A 19,743-nucleotide genomic window follows, 5' to 3' on the forward strand; every position below is an offset into this window, starting at 1 on the left:
ACGTGTCCCCAACTGCTTCTCCAAATCAATCTCAACCGTCCGATTCCTTCCCCTTCTAATTTAATTTCACAGACATCACGCGCACTGCACGTGAACCTTTGATTTTCCATTTGCCAACCCCCACAACAGAGCTTCCCAGACACAAATTAAAATAATAATAATAATAATAATAATAATAAATAACAATAACAGTCCTTTTTGTAAGCATTATATAACGCAAAAAAAAGAACGAGTTTCTTCAAATTCTCTCTTTCCCGCCCTCGCCTCCGCCTCCGCCTCCTCCGCCGCCTCCTCCTCCGCCGCCTCCTGTATAATTTCTGCAACAAACAATGCCATGTTCTTCCTGTACAAAGCACTTCTTCCAGCGCTTCTTCACCGACGAGTTCCAAACCAACGGCGGTCTTCAAAGCACTTTCTTGTCCCCTGACTTGTTGCCATCTCTCGGCGCCACCATCAACCAATCCACCAAGCTTCGTAAACACATCATTTCCCCTTTCAACCCTCGCTATCGGTAACTCTTTTTTTTTTTACCTCTTTAAACTCTAAATTTTTACCGTTTTTAATTTTAACCGTGGTCGGATTTTGGGTAACAGAGCATGGGAGATGTGGCTGGTGGCTCTAGTCATTTACTCTGCTTGGATTTGTCCTTTCGAATTCGCATTCCTTCCCTACAAACAAAATGCTCTGTTCATCATAGATCACTTCGTCAATGCCTTCTTCGCCGTCGATATCGTTTTGACTTTCTTCGTCGCCTATCTTGACTCTCAATCTTATCTTCTCGTTGACCACCCCAAGAAAATTGCAGTCAGGTCAGACCCAGAAAAATCATTTTTTTTTTCTGATAATTAATTAATTTTAATTAATTATTATTATGTTTTTTTTTTTTTTTTTTTTAAATAGGTATTTATCGACTTGGTTTATTTTCGACGTTTGTTCGACGGCGCCATTGCAGTCGATTAGTTTCTTGTTCACCAATCAAAGTGGGGAAGTTGGGTTTAAGCTTCTGAATATGCTCCGGCTATGGCGGCTCCGACGGGTCAGCTCTCTCTTTGCAAGGTTTTAAATGAGAACTTACTTACTTTCTTTTTAATTATTCATATATTCCGGTGAGCTCGGCTCCGATCAAGCTCCGGCTGACATGTTTGTTGTTGGGTTCCTTTTTTAGGCTTGAAAAGGACATCAGGTTCAATTATTTCTGGACCCGTTGCACGAAGTTGATTTCTGTAAGCATCGTCAACTTACTTTTATTTTTTTTATTTTTTTATTTTTTTAAATTTATTTATTTATTTATTATTATTCTCTCTTCAAAAAAAAATTCGAAAAATTCTTTTTATTCCCAATTAACTTAATTTGAGTTCAAATAAATAAAAAATTTATAAATTTAATTGGTTAATGAGTCTTAAAATTAAAATTAAATTAGAATGAAAAAATCCATTCAAATTATTAATTTTAATAATACAATTATATTTATATATATATATATATATTTATTTATTAACTACCCAATTTTAAACTATCTTAAAAGTAATTTTTTTAAAAATATATATTAAAATTAAGTTATAAATCTTAATTAATTTTTAAGATGTTTTACCAATTAATAATAAAAAATTTAAATAAATGGCTCTCAATGAACTCAACCCAAAAGTTATATAGTTGGATTGAGTTCATTATTTAGTAAAATGGTTCCGATTAAAAATTTTAGAAGTTGAACAATAAAGTTTGATTTAAAAAAAATGTCTTAACCCTGTCCAACCCAATTCACGAATACCTTGGCTCAACTTACTCGAGCGTTTTGCTAATTGTTTGGTTGATTGCTACATTTTACAGGTAACGTTATTTGCAGTACATTGTGCTGGGTGCTTCAATTTCTTAATAGCCGACAAATATCCGGACCCAAAACGAACATGGATTGGCGCAGTGAACCCAAATTTCAAGGAAGATAGCCTATGGAACCTTTACATTACTGCAATTTACTGGTCCATTACCACCTTAACCACCACTGGCTATGGCGATCTCCATGCAGAGAACCCCAGAGAAATGCTTTTTGCCATCTTTTACATGCTCTTCAACTTAGGCTTGACTTCTTATCTCATCGGTAACATGACGAATCTCGTCGTCCATTGGACGAGTCGCACTCGAAACTTCGTACGTCCCATCTTTTAAACAAATTCTTCCTTCCTTCCATGCATGCATGCACAATCAAATTGTAAACGATAAACGAAAGTGATAATTGACATGGGTTGGGATCTTTTTTCAGAGGGATTCGGTACGAGCTGCCATGGAGTTCGCGTTGAGAAATCAGCTACCGAACCCCATACAAGACCAGATGCTGTCTCATATATGTCTCAAGTTTAGAACCGAAGGGCTGAAGCAGCAAGACACATTGAATGACCTTCCAAAGGCCATTAGAGTCTCCATAGCTCACTATCTCTTTTATCCCATTGTTCAGAAGGCCTACCTCTTTGAAGGAGTTTCTCATGACTTCCTTTTCCAATTGGTAATTTTACAGTAAAATTACAGTAAAAAATCAATGGAAATTACAGTAATTATTGTGTTTTAATTTACCTTTTTTCATCTTAAGGTCTCAGATGTGGAGGCTGAGTATTTCCCACCAAAGGAAGATGTAATACTCCAAAGTGAAGCTCAAACGGATCTCTATATATTGGTTTCAGGCAGTGTGGTAATTATAAAATTCCCTAATTTTATTTTCTTTAATTTCCTAATTTTTATTATTTATAATATTAAATAATTTCAAATTGTCAGGATTTAATATCCAAAATTGATGGGCATGATCAAGTAAGCTCTAAATTTATATTATTAATTATAAAATTATTATTTTTTTATTTTATTAACAAAATATTTTAAAATTTATAGGTTATTGGAAGAGCAACAGGTGGAGATACATTCGGAGAATTTGGAGTTTTATGTCAAAAGCCGCAGCCTTTGACAGTTAGAACAACAAATCTTTCGCAAATTTTAAGGATCAAGAGAGCTTCTTTGTTGTATATTATTCAATCAAACACAGATGATGGGAATATTATCATGAACAATTTTTTCATGGTATTTATTTATTTATTTATTTTTAATTTTTTTTTTTTTAAAGTTAAATTAATTGGATTTTTGTTGTTTATTTGCAGAAAATGAAGGAATATGAAAGAATAATGGGGGATGTTTGGTGTGATGGTGGGCTAAAGAAGCTTGGAGATGAGGATCAAAATTTGGGAAGCTTAGATGAACATAGAATTGAGTTTGATGAACAGCTTGAAGGAGGTGAAAACGACATTAATTTGTCTCATAACAACAAGTTACCAGCAAGAGATGGAGGTTTTCGGTCGGATTTTATTAGTTCCTCGGTAGAAAACTTGCCCACGAGCTCTTACTCAAATGTCTCGAGACAAATCAAGAAAAGGGTTACTGTATTTATACAGCCTCGAGATAGAAGCACGGTTGAAAGTCGATATGGAAAGTTAATGCTTCTCCCAAATTCGATCGAAGAGCTCTGTAAAGTTGCTGGTAAGGTCACGTTTGATAAAAACCAAACACGTCTTTAAACCTATATATTTGTTTGATACGACTTCTTAAACATTAAAACCTTTTTTTTTACTAGCACTAGTAAAGTCATTTTAAATCGACCCTGATGAATTGGTCCCGTATTTGATGTAGGTGAGAAGTTTGGAAGGAAAATGCCCACAAAAGTGATGAATGCAGATAATGCAGAAATTGATGATATAAATGTGATTCGTGATGGTGACCATTTGTTTCTTCTTTATAATAATGATATTGAAAAATGTGGTCTCAAATGAACCACCACAAAATATACATTTTTTTTTTCTTATATGATAAATAACACAACGTAGGATCATATAAAGGCGTGTAAACATTGAGGCAACAACTTGTTAAAAGATCATCCACCAAAATTTGACATCATTTTGTCTTAATGGCAAAAATGTCTATATTAATCCATCAAGCCCGTGAAAAAGTTAATTTTTTTTTTTAATATAATCAAGTTTTAAATTATGAGATTCCACATCAGTTAAAAAGGAGCACGAATTACCCCTTAAAAGGGGTGGAAACCTCTCCCTAACATACGAATTTTAAAATCATGAGAGTAACGATGATACATAACGAGCCAAAACGAACAATATCTGCTAATGATGGGCTGAGCTTGAACTGATACATAAAATTTATATATATATATAATTTGATGAGGAAATTATATTCTATTCCCTTTATGGATGGGCTTAAAATGAAGAGAGTAAAGAGTAAGATTTTAAGATACCCATTTGTATTAGTGTAAACAACAAGATTTAAGATACCCATTGTGTAAAGAATAGGTTTGAGATACCCATTTCTATATTGATCATAACCACATGAAAATATATAATAGATTCTATTCTTTCTTTTTTTCAATTTTTTTTTTTATAAAATTATTGTTCCCATATCAAAGAAGCATTTCATGTTCGGGATGAATCTATATAACTTAGAATTATACAAATAAAATTCTATTTGGTACAGGAGTTTATTTATAAATTATAAAAACTCGTACTTTTAAAACTTATGCATCTCAAAGTACTTGGCCGTTCACATTTATGGAAAATTAAATCAAATTTGTAAGACGTTCTCTTTATTTCTCGTAGGGTTGATGTTATATATATATTTTTTCAAAATGGAGTGTGACGAGTTATTTATAAATATGACAAAATTATTTGAGATTATAAATAAGGAATATATTTTGATTAAAAAGATACTGATAATATTATATCTGAAAAAAGAATTTAATTTCGCTTCAAGGGATGTTGACCATCTTGGACCACTTGTTTTGTACACACAAATAATAATAATTTTAAAAATAAATAAATAAATAAATAAATAAAAGGTTTTTAATTAGTTGGGTGACCTGATTCCCATGCTCAGCCATTGCTTTTACATGATCCAAGTAGTGGCTGAGCTGGATTCAAGTTTCTCTCTCACATTCTGTATCTCTTTTTCAATTAAAATATTAATTAACAGTAAAATCTAGTAGTGAGAAAGCCGGGTGTATATGAGCAACCCGAACATATTCACAGCTTAATCTAACCCTCTATTTTTCAATTGAATTTGGTCGTTACGCTATTATTTGTTAATTATTTAAAAATATTGTTCCTTAAATATCATATATTAACAGGTCATAATACATCACTAACCTCAATTATAAATATCAAATATTTTAAATTTTTGTAATGATCTTAAAAGTAGGGTAGAGTTGAGTTAGGTCGTAACCCTACTTTTGATTTGGTCGGGTTGAACCGAACTAAAAAATGTCAACTTACAAATTGATCCAAATTTTTTATTTTCAAAAATTCAACCTAACCCGAATTAGAATATAAAAAATCTGACTCAACCCAACATTTTTAGTTTGGAGTAGATAGTTCAAATTGATGGAGTTATTAAATCATATGAACACTCCTATTAGTGACCAAATAAACACGAAATGTATATCACCTTTTAAGAATAGTGAAAAAACAAAAAGTTTTTTTTTTTTTTTTTTTTTTAATTTATTTAATTAATTTATTTATTTATTGTACTCTCCCTATCTTATGTAAAAAAGAAACAAAGGATGGTCATAATTTTTCTAAAAAAGATGTCATTTGGATGTATGATAATACAACTTTTTGTCGTTACTTTTATACTTATTTTGATTGATTAGAACTCCATGATCTAACATTATTTATCGAGTATATGCTTCACATTGTGATTTTAAATGTCAATTTGAGAAAAATAAATGTTTTAAAGCTTTCATTTTAAAAAATTTATGGATCTAAATATAAATAAAATGGGGATGGTTTTGAAAAAAAATATATATATATATAAAATTGCATAAATTTCTTTTATTATTAATATTGGATCTACGTTAATATATATACGTATTTTTTGATATTTTAGTTATACTTATATGGATTATTCTAATAATTAGGTTGAAAAAGTGGTTTAAATCTTTATAAACGAGACACTTAATTAGTATACTTTTTAAATTTATTTATTAAGGAATTTATTTTATCTAAAAATAAATATTTTAGAATTATACTAAACCCACTTTCTAAAAAGTAAAACCATGATGGATTAGGGTTTCTAAATAATGACCACTTAATTAAAAAGATATATTCTTAATAGCTCATCCAAATACATTCTAAATTTTCATCCATTCTCCTTGATGCTATTTGGTAGCTCTTGGTTCACATAATTCTTGATATCAAGAGAATGGGATGATCATATTGAATATATATATATATATACTCACGAGGGTATTTAATTACATAAATAATTATTTTTAAAAAGAAATTATTTATTCTCTTAACCCCATAATTTAAATTACAAAAAAAAAAAAAAAAAAAAAACAAAAAAAACAAAAAAAAACAAAAAAAACAAAATGTTAATTTTAGATTTAAACTTTCATAATCATATAAATTTCGGATAAAGATTAAACTTTTGTCTAGTTGTTTAATTTGAGAGGCTATAAAGAGAGATTATCATTTAAAAGTGTCCATACATGAGTCGAACTAAGTGGATATAGTAAAAAAGTGACTCGAACAAAGTGGACATGAAAGAAAGAGTAGAGTGAGATTTCTCTCGGTTAGATAAATAGGTCGGGAATATATATTATAAATTATAATAAACTTGTTTTTTTTATATATATTTGTGATATAAACTAAGATATTACATATCACCTTGAAAAATAATCTAAGTTTCATTTTTTCTTAAATAATAAGCTTGTTGGATTCAATAGATTTGATCACATACAAATTTGGATCTCTTAGGATGTTGACATGTCACACCGTTTCACACCACCTTCCACAATTTTGATTGGTCATTTTTCCAATGTGGTCCCAACCAGGAAATGGACACGGCAATTTAGGGTGACCAATGGAATATCGACAGTTGTTTTTCTTTTTTTCAAAATGAGATATGGATTCTGAAAATGATAATTATATTATGATTAAATCGAATGGTTAAATTATAATTTTGTTTATCTCGACATGATAGATAAAAATTTGATATAATTTATGAAATTTTATTAATTAAATTTTAACATTTTTAAATGATAGAATCCCAATTTATAATTGAAAATAAAATATTAAATAATTTAAAATAAAAGGAGGCATTTCAAAAAAAAAGAAAAAAGAAAAAAGAAAAAAGAAAAAAAAAAAAAAAAAAAAATATATATATATATATATATATATATATATGTTTAATTTCGTGTTTAGGGGTGTCAAATTGGTGGGCCAAGTGTCTAAAGAATGGGCCTGATCTCTACTTGGCCCATCAACTTTGAGAGGCCTGCTTTGTATAAACAAAATCCGTTGAAATACAAACAATATTAATATTTTCTATTCATAATATTATTTTTTTAAATTTAGCTTAAATAAAATCCGACGTTTTTAATTTTTTTAATTAAAAAACAGTACAGAATTACGGAAAAAAAGAGTTATGGATCTATATTTGCACCTGAAGCCCAGGTATAAATTGGAAGCAAAACCCTAAGCCCGCGTCTCAGTAACCAGTCTGGAAGAGAGAGATCGTTTACAGAGACATCAGCAGCTTCTCTTTTCCTCCAAGATGGTGACTTTTAGGGTAAGACTCGATTTCTGTTCTTAGATCTCTTGTTTTTGTCCTATGGATGGATGTGTAGGCCGTCAATGAAGGGGTTTCCTCTAAGCTAGGGTGAATTTTTCTACTTTCATTAGAAGTGCAGGGATGTGGGGATTGAATATGTGATTTCTGGTTCGTTGAATTTATTTTTTTTGGCTTTCTTGAGCAATTTGAAATGATAATTTACCACATTTCTATTGCCTAGTTTCTTCAGAATCAAAATGTTGGGGATTGGAGGTGTGTTAAATTATTATGGTTTGGTTTTGTTTGCAGTTCCACCAATACCAGGTTGTGGGCAGGGCTCTTCCTTCTGAATCAGATGAACATCCGAAGATATACCGAATGAAGCTATGGGCCACGAATGAGGTCCGAGCTAAATCCAAGTTCTGGTGAGTTTCCCGTTGGAAATGCTATTGCATTTTACTCGAATGTAGCTTTTGAGTCGAGTTGTTGAATTGCCACAATTTGTCCAATTGTTCTCAACAGGTACTTTTTGAGGAAGTTGAAGAAGGTCAAGAAGAGTAATGGACAAGTTCTTGCTATTAATGAGGTAATACATGCGTGGGATAGTGAACATTGCTCTTGTTTTTTTGTCTAAAGTTAATGATCTTATGATTTTATTTCCATGAACTTTTAGCTTTTTGAAAATGTAGTTTCTCCCCCTTTTTGTGAACTGAAAGGGTTAGTGATTAAGAAGGAAATGAAACACGACTATTGTGCTTGTCCATTTAGCTAATGAGTGGCTGTCAATTGTGTTTGTATTTCAAATATAGAGATAACGAAGGTTTTCTTGTATTAGTTTTTGACATATCTAAATGGAGATGTTTTTCACTGAGGGAGTTTACCCACTTTCCTGGTGGTAATGTTGTTAGATAGAGTCTAAATGTCAGCTGGTGGAGGGTCTTGATCATCTTTTGCAGGGTTATCAATTTTCTTGTTTTTTTTGGAAATAGTATTTTATTGTGTTTGGAGTGGTTGTGTTCTGTTTCAGAGACTGTCACTCTATGATGGAGGATATTCTGATGAACTATCCGTTTCGTGATAAAGGTAGAGTCTAGTGGCAAGCTTGTTCTTTTGCTATTTTGTGTGTAGTGTGACTTGAGAGGAATAGTAGGACTTTTAAAGGTTTAGCGTGGTCTTTGGAGGAGGTATGAGAAAGAGTGTGGTTTATGATAGGAATGGCATTAGAATAAGATTAGGAACATTATTGCCGTATTCAGGGTATATGTGCAATTAGTAAGGAAGTTATTAGGGTAATTTGCTTAGAAATAGAGGGAGTAGGAAGGGAGAAGTTGGGCATTTGTTTGGTTATAGGTATTAGCTTGAGAGAATTCCCAAGAGTGGAGGGTCCAAATACTGCAAAACACTTGGTTTATTTTGTAGTTCTTCGTCTCTTATATTTTCAATATGGTTTGTTTCTGTTTTGGTTCCCATCAAAATGTGATAGGAATGGCTTTAGAATATGTTCATGAATTACTATTAGCATATTAAGGGTATATTTGTAATTAAAAGGGAAGTTATTCGGGTATTTGGGTTTAAATAGAGGGAGTGGGGAAGGGAGAAGTTTGGTATTGTTTTGGTTATAGGAGTTGGGGTATTTGGCTTTAAAACACTGATTTGCTTGTATGATTGGTGAATTTGAGTGCTGGGTCACTTGCAGCAGATCGTGTGCTGGGTCATATTTGGTATGGTTCAGCTTTGAACTTCTTTCATTAGGAATATTAATCTTCAATTCGATTTGCTTGCAGATCTTTGAGAAGAATCCTACCAAAATCAAGAACTATGGTATCTGGTTGCGCTACCAAAGCCGAACTGGGTATCACAACATGTACAAGGAATATCGCGACACCACTCTCAACGGCGCCGTGGAACAAATGTACAACGAGATGGCTTCTCGACACAGGGTCAGACATCCATGCATCCAAATCATCAAGACTGCCACTGTTCCTGCTAAGCTGTGCAAGAGGGAAAGCACCAAACAATTCCATGACTCCAAGATCAAATTCCCTCTGGTGTTCAAGAAGGTTAGACCCCCAACCAGGAGGCTGAAGACCACATACAAGGCCTCAAAACCCAATCTATTCATGTAAACTTTCCCCTTTTTCTTATCCCCCGAGCAAGAAGATGGATTATAGTTTGGTTGGTTTAAAACTTGAAAATTTTGGTAGGTTTTACCTTTCACTTTCTTTTGTTAGCAACGAATGTTCCAATTTTTATTCGAGGATCCAAATTTTGCTTTTGATTTTTCTTTTTCCGTGCTTTGATTTTAATATCATTGGGCTCATTTTTTATGTATGAACTAATTATGATCTGTTGTATTGATTAATCTTGAACATTATCTGAATTTTAAAAAATTAGAATACTAGAATTCTGATTAAGGTTTCACATTAAATAACAACAAATAATAATGTTTTATAATGTTTGTGGTTTAGATATTAGAGTTATTCAAAACATGTTACAATGTAATAATGAAATTGCTGTGTTAACCATAATGACATGTTTGTTGTCCTATTGTTTCAGACCATTGAAGTTTTCTTGCATAAGAAGTATCTCATCACACTAAGAAAGGAAAACTATATGATTTTGTTGGGATGAGTTACATGAGTTTCAACCGTAGCTCGTGGTGTACTTAATATACGAGTTTTGTGGCATCCAGGTGGCAGCTCGTACGATCAACTCTCATATTTTGCTACCATGTAGTGTGCCAGCACGAATAAGTTGTGCATATGGTACAAGATCTAAATACAAAATGAGTTAGAAATGTGAAGAATACCATTATTGGGTACAAAACTTGGTGCATTTTTATTGGTCATGGAAGCCATTCTCAAAGCATTCATTGAATTAGAAAGCTAGTTCAGTTTGGTGTAATTTGTAAAGAGGAGTGGACTGGGTGGGCCCATTATCCAAATTTTCAAATATAAAGTTCTTATTTTTCTTTCCTTTCTTCTAGTCCTTCTCCAACCTAGTGGACATCATAATGCCTGTCTTTATACATAATTTTACAATTGACATTGGTTAACCTTTTGTCATCATGGATGGTTTACCTTCAAACACCCATTAAGGTAATCGAGTACAAAAGACAAATCGTTGTTACGTGTCGGGTGGGTTTTTTTTAACTTTCAATTTCAATAGATTCACTTTATGCGTATTCAACCGTGATTCAAAATACTAAAACAACGTATTTGTGAGGTCCTACGTCAGTTGGAGAAGAGAATGAATCATTCCTTGTAATGGCGTGAAAATCTCTCTCTAACAAACTCGTTTTAAACCGATGAAAGTGGACAGTATCTGCTAACAGTGGATTTGAGCTGTTATAGTATTATAGACCGCTAGAGAGATCAAAATGGAAACTTTTACCTCTCTTGTTGAACTAAACAAAGGAGAACGAACATGCAAACCTCTTTGAATCAATGGTTTGGATTAAACTATGTTTAGGTGTTGATCCTAATGAAATTAGAGCTGAACTTACCACTCCCTCACATCATTATCCAATTCTAATCCTCTGTTCCCTTTAATCATATTTCCCTCCAAAGCAAAGGGTGCTTTACCCCACATCCAAACATGGCCTTTTTGGGCGGCAAGAACCCAAGAGGAGAAACCTCGCTCATGTCATTCCTTCATCATTCCCCCTTCACCATTCTTCTTTTCTTCCAAACCCCTCTTCAATGGCGGAAGTTTTCAATATATAGCCAATGGGATTCCAAGGTCACTGGTTCTTGAGCCATTCCACTTACAATCTGCTGCTCAAACTCATCAGAACCCTCATCCTTACAAATCCCATTTCAGGAAGAACGAGAGATTGAGAAAAAGGGTTTTCTAAAGTGGGGTTGTTCTTGATTTTTGATGTTTGATTGGTTATTGAAGAATGAGAAACTTCCATAACCTGGAGCTCGTTACCATGAGCTTATGCAATGCTTTTTTTCTACCATTAGTTCAAGGCTCAGCTCATGAAGGGTTGAAGAAAGCTAGGAGTCAGAGGAGTATAGAAGACGGCCATGAAAAGGCAAACGATAAGCTAATTTTCTCGTTAGAATCATTGATATACGTTTCAATTTGTTCTTGCCAACTATTTTTCTTGTTGATTTATTGATGTAAGATTACGTTTAAGAGTAGGAGATTCTTTAAAGTATTGAAATATGTTTAAATTTCGCAGCTAAGCCATGAAAAGAGATCTGATATTCAACTCCATGGATTGCTCCTCTGGATTTCAATGGGGTTCTTAATGCCTGTTGGTATACTTACAATTAGAATGTCTGGTCGGCTAGCTCGTGGGTCGACTCAATTAAAGGTCTTCTTCTACCTCCATGTCATTTTGCAGGTAACCCAGTTCTTCATTCTTCATTCTTTCTATCAATTTTGTCAATATCTTGTAACTTAGATATCATAAAATGCTTAAGAGGCAACCATTTTTGTTCTTGAATTTGGCAAGAACATAATCATATCCAACATGTTGTATCATCATGGTTTCCCCACTTTGTTTGTTCTGCTGATTACAATTTAGTGGCAGAGAAGTTAAAGAATTCATACTTGAATGGCAAGAAAAAGATTATAATTAGTGATTCTCATGATGAATCTCAGTGTCTCCAATAAGGATAAGCTCTGATTCTCTCTCTCTCTCTTTCTTTCCAAGAGTAAATTCTGAAAGTTACTCTTTTACTAACTTAATTTCATTTAACAGACACTATCCCTTCTCCTGGCCTCAGCTGGAGCTGTAATGTCCCTCAGAAAATTTGAGAACTTATTTAATAACAGCCATCAAAGAATAGGCTTAGCCCTTTACGTAGCCATATGGGCACAGGCAGTGATAGGCACTTTCAGGCCTCAAAGGTAAATATCCTCCACCCTTCCCATTTACCCTTCACTTTTAGGACCTTTCTTGATCAATGGACTTTTGTAGGGCCAAAACATGATTGTTCTAGCAAGAGTTTATCATAACTTCCATAAGAACTTTTAAAATTTATTTTGGTGCTTAATCACCCTGTTCGGTTATGGAGCCTGTTGTTTATTTATATTATATGGAAAATAGTCATCTAAACGAATATTTATAGTAAAAAGCTGCTTGAGATATATACGGTAGAAATGTGTTAGAGATATATACGGTAGATACAGTAGATGGTTCTATCTGGTCAAACTATATATATAGTAAACTGATCTTTAAATATACCATTTAGGCAATGCTTTGAAAACGTACTTTATGCATTCTCTCGTACCTTTAGCTAATATTCCTCCGTGCATTTTCTACCCCTGTTCTTTGTGTTCATCTCAATCATCAATATAAACATTTAGCCAATTCTCTCTTCTATTCTTTGTGTTGATCTAGATTTAGTGTGTTCGTTGTTGTGCGATCCTTAACACCCACCACTTCACGTGTGTGCAGGGGAAAGAAAGAAAGAAGTGTGTGGTTTCTTATGCATTGGATTCTTGGAACAATAGTTTCTCTAGTGGGAATTATCAATATCTACACCGGGTTGAATGCGTACCATAAGAAAACTAAAAGAAGCATTGGATTATGGACTGTTCTCTTCACTGCAGAGATCTGTTTCATTGGTTTCTTTTATTTGTTTCAAGATAAATGGGAGTTTTTGCAGAAGCAAGGGGTTATTTTAGAGGATTCTGAAGGAGTTTCAGCTCCTGATGAACAACATGTAGAAGCTCAAAGGCAAAACCCCAAGGATTTGTTGCCTGATCCTTGTAACAAACAAAATGCACTCAGAAACTTGTTTGATTAAAATGACTAGCTTCTATGTTTACATGTTTATCTGACTCAAATCTCTAGTTATACTGATGAGTGCATGCATCAAATTGCATCAAATTTCTTAATTCAAACTAATTCTTAGTGCTTAAAGTTTAGCCCCAAAAGATGTTGTGGCTTTGTTAGTGGTTTAATATTGTATTAGGGGAGAAGATCTTTGGTATAATCTTTCTTGAATTGTTTGTGATGGTCTGCTTTTGAGTATCATTTTTCTTCCTTTTTCTTAGTGGAAAAGGCAGTCATTTAGGGGATGGGGTACCCAATTTGATCTATAAAGCTTTGTAAAAGAAGTCAAGATTTGGTAAAGGAGCGTCTTGTTTTGCTTTGCCAAATGCTTCAATGATTTAGAAAGCCGCAAGCACTCAGGTTGTAGCCTTTGATTATTATAATGGTATGCTGGAGTGAGATTGGAGATTTGAACGTTGAGTTATGTTGGTGTTACCATTTTTTAAAAATTATATTAAAATAAATAGAAGGACGAGAGTGTAACAATTCAACCCCACCGCTAGCAGATATTGTCCTTTGGCCTGTATTATCATCAGCCTCACGGTTTTAAAACGTGTCTACTAGGAGAGGTTTCCATTCATGTGAAGAATCATGAACCTCCACAATGGTATAAACTCTCATCACTCTACTTTGGGCTTTCCCATAAGGCTTCATCATATCTGGATGTATTTCTTGCTTCTAAACTCATCATTCCTTAAATACTCCCTCCCAACAATCCCCAACATTTTGTTCTCCTCTCCAACTCACGTGAGATCTCACAATCCACCCCACCCCCCTTAGGGATCTAGTAACTTCGCTGGCACATTGCCCGATGTATGTCTCTAAATACCATTTATAACAATCCAAGCGCACTAGATATTATCTGTTTTGGCCTATTACGTATCGTCATCAGGCTCACGGTTTTAAAATGCCTCTACTAGGGAGATGTTCTCACACCTTTATAAGAGATATTTCGTTTTCTTCTCCAACTGACGTGAGATCTCATAGAGAGAGACACAATTATAATATTTGTATATGCACAATTTGAAATGGTTTAAAATGAGAAACTTGTAATATTATGTCTAACTAAATGCTTATTTTGATTAAATGATCTGTTATATTTGTCAACTCGAGGTTGTTGTCACTGCTTAGCAAGACTATCATGCCAACGTGGAAAGACGGTATGGTGGCGGTGGTTACACGGAGATGTAAATGAGAAAAAGGAAGATTGAGAGAAATAGGAAATAGAAAATAGAATATAGAAAATGCCACAAATTTGATGATTAATTTTGTACATCTGGACCAAATTTCAAATTTTAAGAACATACTAAAATAAAAATTATGTACTAAAATCATATTTTAAGAATATGGAAACATACTAAATTAAAAATTATGTACCAACTTTAATATATATATATATATATATTTAAAAAATACGAGTAAAATTTAAAAAAATAGCATTAATACTCTTTATTTTTATAAAAAAAGTTCAAAAAAATGGTTATCATTAATATATAGACGAAAACCGTCTATCGACACTTCATAGACTATCTCAAAACTTTTTAGTGTTATTTTTTTTTTAAAGTTTACGAGTAATTTTTTACCCATGATATTAATCGTAAGTATATTTTTGGAATTTAAAAAAAAAAGTTTGAATATTAATAAAACTTTTGAAAACTCGATAATATTTTTGACACACTTATTAAAGTCAAAAGTTATTTTTAAAACTGGTCAAAGTTAAATAGTATTTTTGAAACAAATTATTAGCCATTCATCCAAATAAAAGTATTTTTGAATTTTCTAAATATATATATATATATATATTTAATTAAGAATATTAATGAAATTTTAAAAATTTAAAAGTATTTTTTTAAAGATAAATTACTAGCTTATTTTTATTAATTTAGCATTTTTTTTAACAAGAAAACAAAATTAACTGCTAATTTGTATCATCTTTTGGAAAAGGGGAAAAAAAATAAAAAAACCATCTACGTTTCAATCCTGGATGGATTGCAGACATTGGAATCCGTAGTTCAAACAAAAAACTTGTGAAGCCCTAAAAGTTGGAACATTTTGAGAATTGCGTTAAAAATTGGCTCCATCATTTATGAACACTGATGTTTGTTTCTGACATGTTTGTCTTTGTTCGACAACTGTGTGGAGGAAGGAGGATCTTGCACCTGTGATACTCTTTTGGATTTTTCTTTCTTCCCTCAACAATCGAGCTCTGTTCTTGATTCTATTTCGATTTCTCTTCAAAATCCGTTTGAATTTTGATCCGCCGTTGTCAATCTCCGCCGCATTTTACGATCTTCCTCCTCTCGAACTCTTCTTCGAGCTTCATCAGTGTAACAATGGCTTCGCAAGATACTCATAGCCATAGCCACGACCACCACCATGACCACGACCACGGACATGATCATCACCACAGCCACGAGTAATTTCCATTCAATTTGTGCATTTAGGTCTTGATATCTGATCTCATTTCTCTGCTTAGCGTTCATTGTTTACTTGTAACAGAAAACCTCAGGGGGATTCATCCTTTGTTGGAGCAGATGGTAGGGTTTATCACAGTCATGATGGACTGGCGCCTCACTCCCATGAACCCATTTACTCTCCTGGCTTCTTCAGCCGGAGAGCTCCGCCTCTTCTTACTAGAGATTTCACTGAAAGGGCTTTTACCGTCGGTATTGGTGGCCCAGTTGGTACTGGGTATATTTCCATTTGCTTTCATTGTTTTTTACTCATTCCCATAGAAGGAAAATGCAGAGGAGATTTAGTTTTGAGCCTCTAAGAACATTCTACTGTTTTTTTTATGAACTTTGAAGCCAATTTTGTTTTACTATTGTTTAGGAAGACAGCTCTGATGCTAGCTCTGTGTACCTTCTTACGTGACAAATACAGTCTAGCTGCGGTAAGTGAGATTTTGAATCGATTCTCTATATCACTTTCACTTTTCAGTTTCTGTGCTTCACTTCCTAATTTAATATTTGTGGAATCTTGGGTCTGTTATGCTTGACTTACTTTGTATTTGTTCATTCTAAAATAAAGCTGTCTATTCAGCTTTTTGTTGAGTTTTATTGCACCAGTTTCTCTGTTAGTCTCAGACCCTGCTTCTTCCCATCTAATTAGAGACTGATAATGTAACATCTTAAGCCTACCGCTAGTAGATATTGTCCTTTGAGCTTTTCCTTTCGAACTTCTTCTCAAGATTTTTAAAACGCGTCTGCTAGGAAGAGGTTTCCACACCCTTTTAAAGAATGATTCGTTCTCTTCCCCAACTGATGTGAGATAACCTACCCCATTTGGAGCCCAGCATTCTCTCTAGCATTCGTTCCCTTCTCCAATCGATGTTGGACCCTCTAATCCATCCCCTTCGGGCCCAACATCCTTGCTGGCACACCCCCTCATGTCCACCCCCTTCGGGGCTCAGCCTTCTTGCTAGCACATCGTCCAGTGTCTGGCTATGATACCATTTGTAATAGCCTAAGTCCACCACTAACAGATATTGTCCTCTTTGGGCTTTTCCTATCAGGGGAACGTTCCTTTCTCCAATCGATGTGGGACCCCCCAATCCATCCCCTTCGAGACCCAACGTCCTTGCTGGCACACCCCTTCAGGGCTCAGCCTCCTTGCTAGCACATCGTCTAGTGTTTGGCTCTGATACCATTTGTAATAGTCTAAACCCACCACCGACAAATATTGTCCTCTTTGGGCTTTTCCTCTCAGGCTTCTCCTAAAGGTTTTTAGAAAACGTCTGCTAAACAACATCTTTATAAAGAATGCTTCCGATGTGGGATTTCACAGATAAAAGCACCAATTCCATTGTGTTTTAGAATATAATCAGCTGGATAACCTTCACTGCTCTATACATGTATACAAGAGGTTGTATACTATGATTATTATCTGCTGATATTGTTTTAAAGTAGGCTGATTCAATTACATCAAGTTCTTTGTTGTGGTAGAATGAAATGTTTTTCTGCTAGAAACCAAACGATATTTATTTGACATGATCACTGTTAGGTCACAAATGACATCTTCACGAAAGAGGATGGAGAATTTTTGGTGAAGCATGGAGCTCTACCAGAGGAAAGGATTAGAGCAGTGGAAACTGGTGGCTGCCCGCATGCTGCTATTCGCGAAGACATCAGCATTAATCTTGGACCTCTTGAGGAGCTTTCTAACTTGTACAAAACAGACATACTTCTATGTGAATCTGGTGGAGGTAATTTGGAAATCCCCAATTATGAAGCTTGAATAACATGTGTGTTAGATTACTTAACTTCACTGGATCTTTGTTAGCCCTTCCTTCTCGTTAATATACTTGCATTAGCACCCGAAAAATCAATTGTCGGTTCAAATGGTATGTTGAATGTTTAGCATTCAAAAGAAAAATAGTTCACAGTAATTTAGATATCTCGGGTTTATCTCGGGTTCTCATGTTTGATGTTAAAGAAGAAAATAATCTTGAATGTGAGATCCCACATCGGTTGGGGAGGAGAACGAAACATTCTTTATAAGGGTGTGGAAACCTCTCCCTAACAGACGCGTTCTAAAAACCTTGAGGGAAGCCCAAAAGGAAATGTCCAAAAAGGACAATATTTGGTAGCGGTGGGCTTGGACCGTTAAAATGTTGCAGTGGGTGGTTTGAGTTTGTTTGAGTTTAGTACCTGGAAGTCTTTGATTCATGTTTTATCTGTTTTGCTGTGCAGATAACTTAGCTGCCAACTTCAGCAGGGAACTTGCTGACTATATCATCTATATCATAGATGTGTCTGGTGGGGATAAAATTCCTCGAAAAGGCGGCCCCGGAATCACTCAGGCTGATCTCCTTGTATGTCATTTCCTAATTTTGTTTCAAAGTATCCATCTCAGTCAGTATTGCAATCAAGACAGGCATCTCTCTAAATGGTTCCATTTCAACAACAGGTAATAAACAAAACTGACCTTGCACAAGCTGTTGGAGCTGATCTAGCGGTTATGGAGCGTGACGCACTGAAAATGCGAGATGGGGGGCCGTTCGTATTTGCTCAGGTTAGCTCCCCCCTCGGTTCGATATCTTGATCACACTTTGTAGCTAGAGAATCAAGTAGTTGATTATCTCAGTTAATGTCTTCGAGTCTGAACGAGAACGAAGAACAGAAAACCTTATTTTTGTCGATGTTAAGCGTATCTGCCTGACACGCAGGTCAAACATGGAGTAGGCGTCGAGGAAATCGTTAACCACATTATACAGGCGTGGGAAGGAGCGACAGGGAAGAAACGGCATTGACATCTCTCAGCTGGGAAATGAGAGGGTCTGGTTTAAGTTTTAAGCAGTGCAATAGGAGCCGTTGTACACAGCTTTGGTGGCTTCGTTTCAGAATTATGTAAAATCTTTGTTCTAAAAAGCTTAGGAGGTTTGTTCCTCTTGGCAGAGTTCAAACTTTTAGGTTGGAAACAGGACTTGTGAAGTTCTAAGATAGATCATAAGAGGCTCCAAACTCATATGGGAATTTTCCAAGGCTCAAACTTATTATGCCGCTTGGGATGATTTGAAAAGATACAATCTAATCCGACTTGAATTGTTGATCATTCATTAGAATTTTACAAATATTGACCAAAATATTTGATTTTTAAAAATATGAATCAGGCTTTTTTGATCTTCCAGGAGGACTAAAGTGAACATTCTAAAAAAATATGTATCAAAATAAACAAAAGTATATTGGATTTTCATTTACTAAATTTTTTTTAAAATGTAGCCATAAACTTATATTAAAAAAATTTCAAATTATTCGTTTTTTTTAATTATTTTTAAAATACTAAGATCAGAATGAGTATTTCAATAATACATAGATCAATATGAATAAAAGTAAGAGTTAGAACGATCGAAGTAATATTTAAACCTTTAAATTGAAAATTTTACTGGCGGAGTTAACTTCTTTATCGTGCTACTCCTACCTTCTCTAAACAAATTAGAAAAGAAAAAAAATCCATTGATTTGCTCTATGATAAGAAAGTATTATGTTTGGTATCATTAGATCTAAATTTGTAACTAGAATTTTTTGAATTAATTTTTGCAAAAGAAAAAAAAATAGAGAGATATCAGAATCTCTGGGGATTGAACCCAGAATCTCTGGTTCCGTGGGCAACACCTTATCCCTTATCTATTGGGCCACAGAGACTCCGTGGCTATATTCGGAATATAGCAGAAATTATCGACTGAAGTTTTTTTAACAAAAATAACAGTTTTAACAAGGATTCCGTGGCCTAATGGATAAGGCACTGGTCTACGAAACCAGAGATTCTGAGTTCGATCCAGGGCGGAGTCGTGTGTTTTTACCTTTTCATTTTATTTTTTACTAGTATAAAGATAAAAAATCAGAGTTACTAACTCATGT

At 34.0% G+C, this 19,743-nt stretch overlaps 4 protein-coding genes across 4 annotated transcripts; all 4 read left to right on the forward strand.

Moving 5' to 3' along the window:
• Positions 1-235: 235 nt before the first annotated feature.
• Positions 236-3,815, forward strand: LOC111782725 (potassium channel KAT3). Its single transcript, XM_087120385.1, has 11 exons — positions 236-511; positions 594-809; positions 901-1,056; positions 1,166-1,223; positions 1,828-2,145; positions 2,258-2,497; positions 2,582-2,680; positions 2,764-2,796; positions 2,875-3,060; positions 3,138-3,513; positions 3,664-3,815. The coding sequence occupies exons 1-11, from the start codon at positions 330-332 to the stop codon at positions 3,801-3,803; spliced, it is 2,004 nt and encodes a 667-aa protein (XP_086976511.1). The 5' UTR covers positions 236-329; the 3' UTR covers positions 3,804-3,815.
• Positions 3,816-7,448: 3,633 nt separating this feature from the next.
• LOC111782482 (large ribosomal subunit protein eL20) lies at positions 7,449-9,874 on the forward strand. Its single transcript, XM_023663239.2, has 4 exons — positions 7,449-7,608; positions 7,900-8,015; positions 8,113-8,176; positions 9,375-9,874. The coding sequence occupies exons 1-4, from the start codon at positions 7,594-7,596 to the stop codon at positions 9,714-9,716; spliced, it is 537 nt and encodes a 178-aa protein (XP_023519007.1). The 5' UTR covers positions 7,449-7,593; the 3' UTR covers positions 9,717-9,874.
• A 1,303-nt stretch (positions 9,875-11,177) lies between these two features.
• LOC111783305 (Cytochrome b561/ferric reductase transmembrane protein family) lies at positions 11,178-13,382 on the forward strand. Its single transcript, XM_023664227.2, has 4 exons — positions 11,178-11,629; positions 11,780-11,944; positions 12,305-12,453; positions 13,004-13,382. The coding sequence occupies exons 1-4, from the start codon at positions 11,492-11,494 to the stop codon at positions 13,353-13,355; spliced, it is 804 nt and encodes a 267-aa protein (XP_023519995.2). The 5' UTR covers positions 11,178-11,491; the 3' UTR covers positions 13,356-13,382.
• Positions 13,383-15,383: 2,001 nt separating this feature from the next.
• Positions 15,384-18,937, forward strand: UREG (urease accessory protein G). The gene is made up of 7 exons (XM_023664575.2): positions 15,384-15,800; positions 15,884-16,075; positions 16,217-16,277; positions 17,387-17,588; positions 18,076-18,197; positions 18,293-18,397; positions 18,552-18,937. The coding sequence occupies exons 1-7, from the start codon at positions 15,718-15,720 to the stop codon at positions 18,633-18,635; spliced, it is 849 nt and encodes a 282-aa protein (XP_023520343.1). The 5' UTR covers positions 15,384-15,717; the 3' UTR covers positions 18,636-18,937.
• The last annotated feature ends 806 nt before the right edge of the window (positions 18,938-19,743 follow it).

Source organism: Cucurbita pepo, chromosome 20 (genome assembly GCF_057944985.1).
Source record: "Cucurbita pepo subsp. pepo isolate OVF chromosome 20, ASM5794498v1, whole genome shotgun sequence".
Taxonomy (NCBI): Eukaryota; Viridiplantae; Streptophyta; class Magnoliopsida; order Cucurbitales; family Cucurbitaceae; genus Cucurbita; species Cucurbita pepo.

Coding starts and splice junctions, on each gene's coding strand:
- LOC111782725 (XM_087120385.1), top strand. CDS start 330: ATGCCATGTTCTTCCTGTACAAAGCACTTCTTCCAGCGCTTCTTCACC. Junction 2,797..2,874: donor AAATTGATGGGCATGATCAA/GTAAGCTCTAAA, acceptor TAAAATTTATAG/GTTATTGGAAGAGCAACAGG. Junction 3,514..3,663: donor AGAGCTCTGTAAAGTTGCTG/GTAAGGTCACGT, acceptor TATTTGATGTAG/GTGAGAAGTTTGGAAGGAAA.
- LOC111783305 (XM_023664227.2), top strand. CDS start 11,492: ATGAGAAACTTCCATAACCTGGAGCTCGTTACCATGAGCTTATGCAAT. Junction 11,945..12,304: donor ACCTCCATGTCATTTTGCAG/GTAACCCAGTTC, acceptor TTCATTTAACAG/ACACTATCCCTTCTCCTGGC. Junction 12,454..13,003: donor GGCACTTTCAGGCCTCAAAG/GTAAATATCCTC, acceptor ACGTGTGTGCAG/GGGAAAGAAAGAAAGAAGTG.
- LOC111782482 (XM_023663239.2), top strand. Junction 8,016..8,112: donor CGAGCTAAATCCAAGTTCTG/GTGAGTTTCCCG, acceptor TGTTCTCAACAG/GTACTTTTTGAGGAAGTTGA. Junction 8,177..9,374: donor AAGTTCTTGCTATTAATGAG/GTAATACATGCG, acceptor ATTTGCTTGCAG/ATCTTTGAGAAGAATCCTAC.
- UREG (XM_023664575.2), top strand. CDS start 15,718: ATGGCTTCGCAAGATACTCATAGCCATAGCCACGACCACCACCATGAC. Junction 16,278..17,386: donor ACAAATACAGTCTAGCTGCG/GTAAGTGAGATT, acceptor GATCACTGTTAG/GTCACAAATGACATCTTCAC. Junction 18,198..18,292: donor TCACTCAGGCTGATCTCCTT/GTATGTCATTTC, acceptor TTTCAACAACAG/GTAATAAACAAAACTGACCT.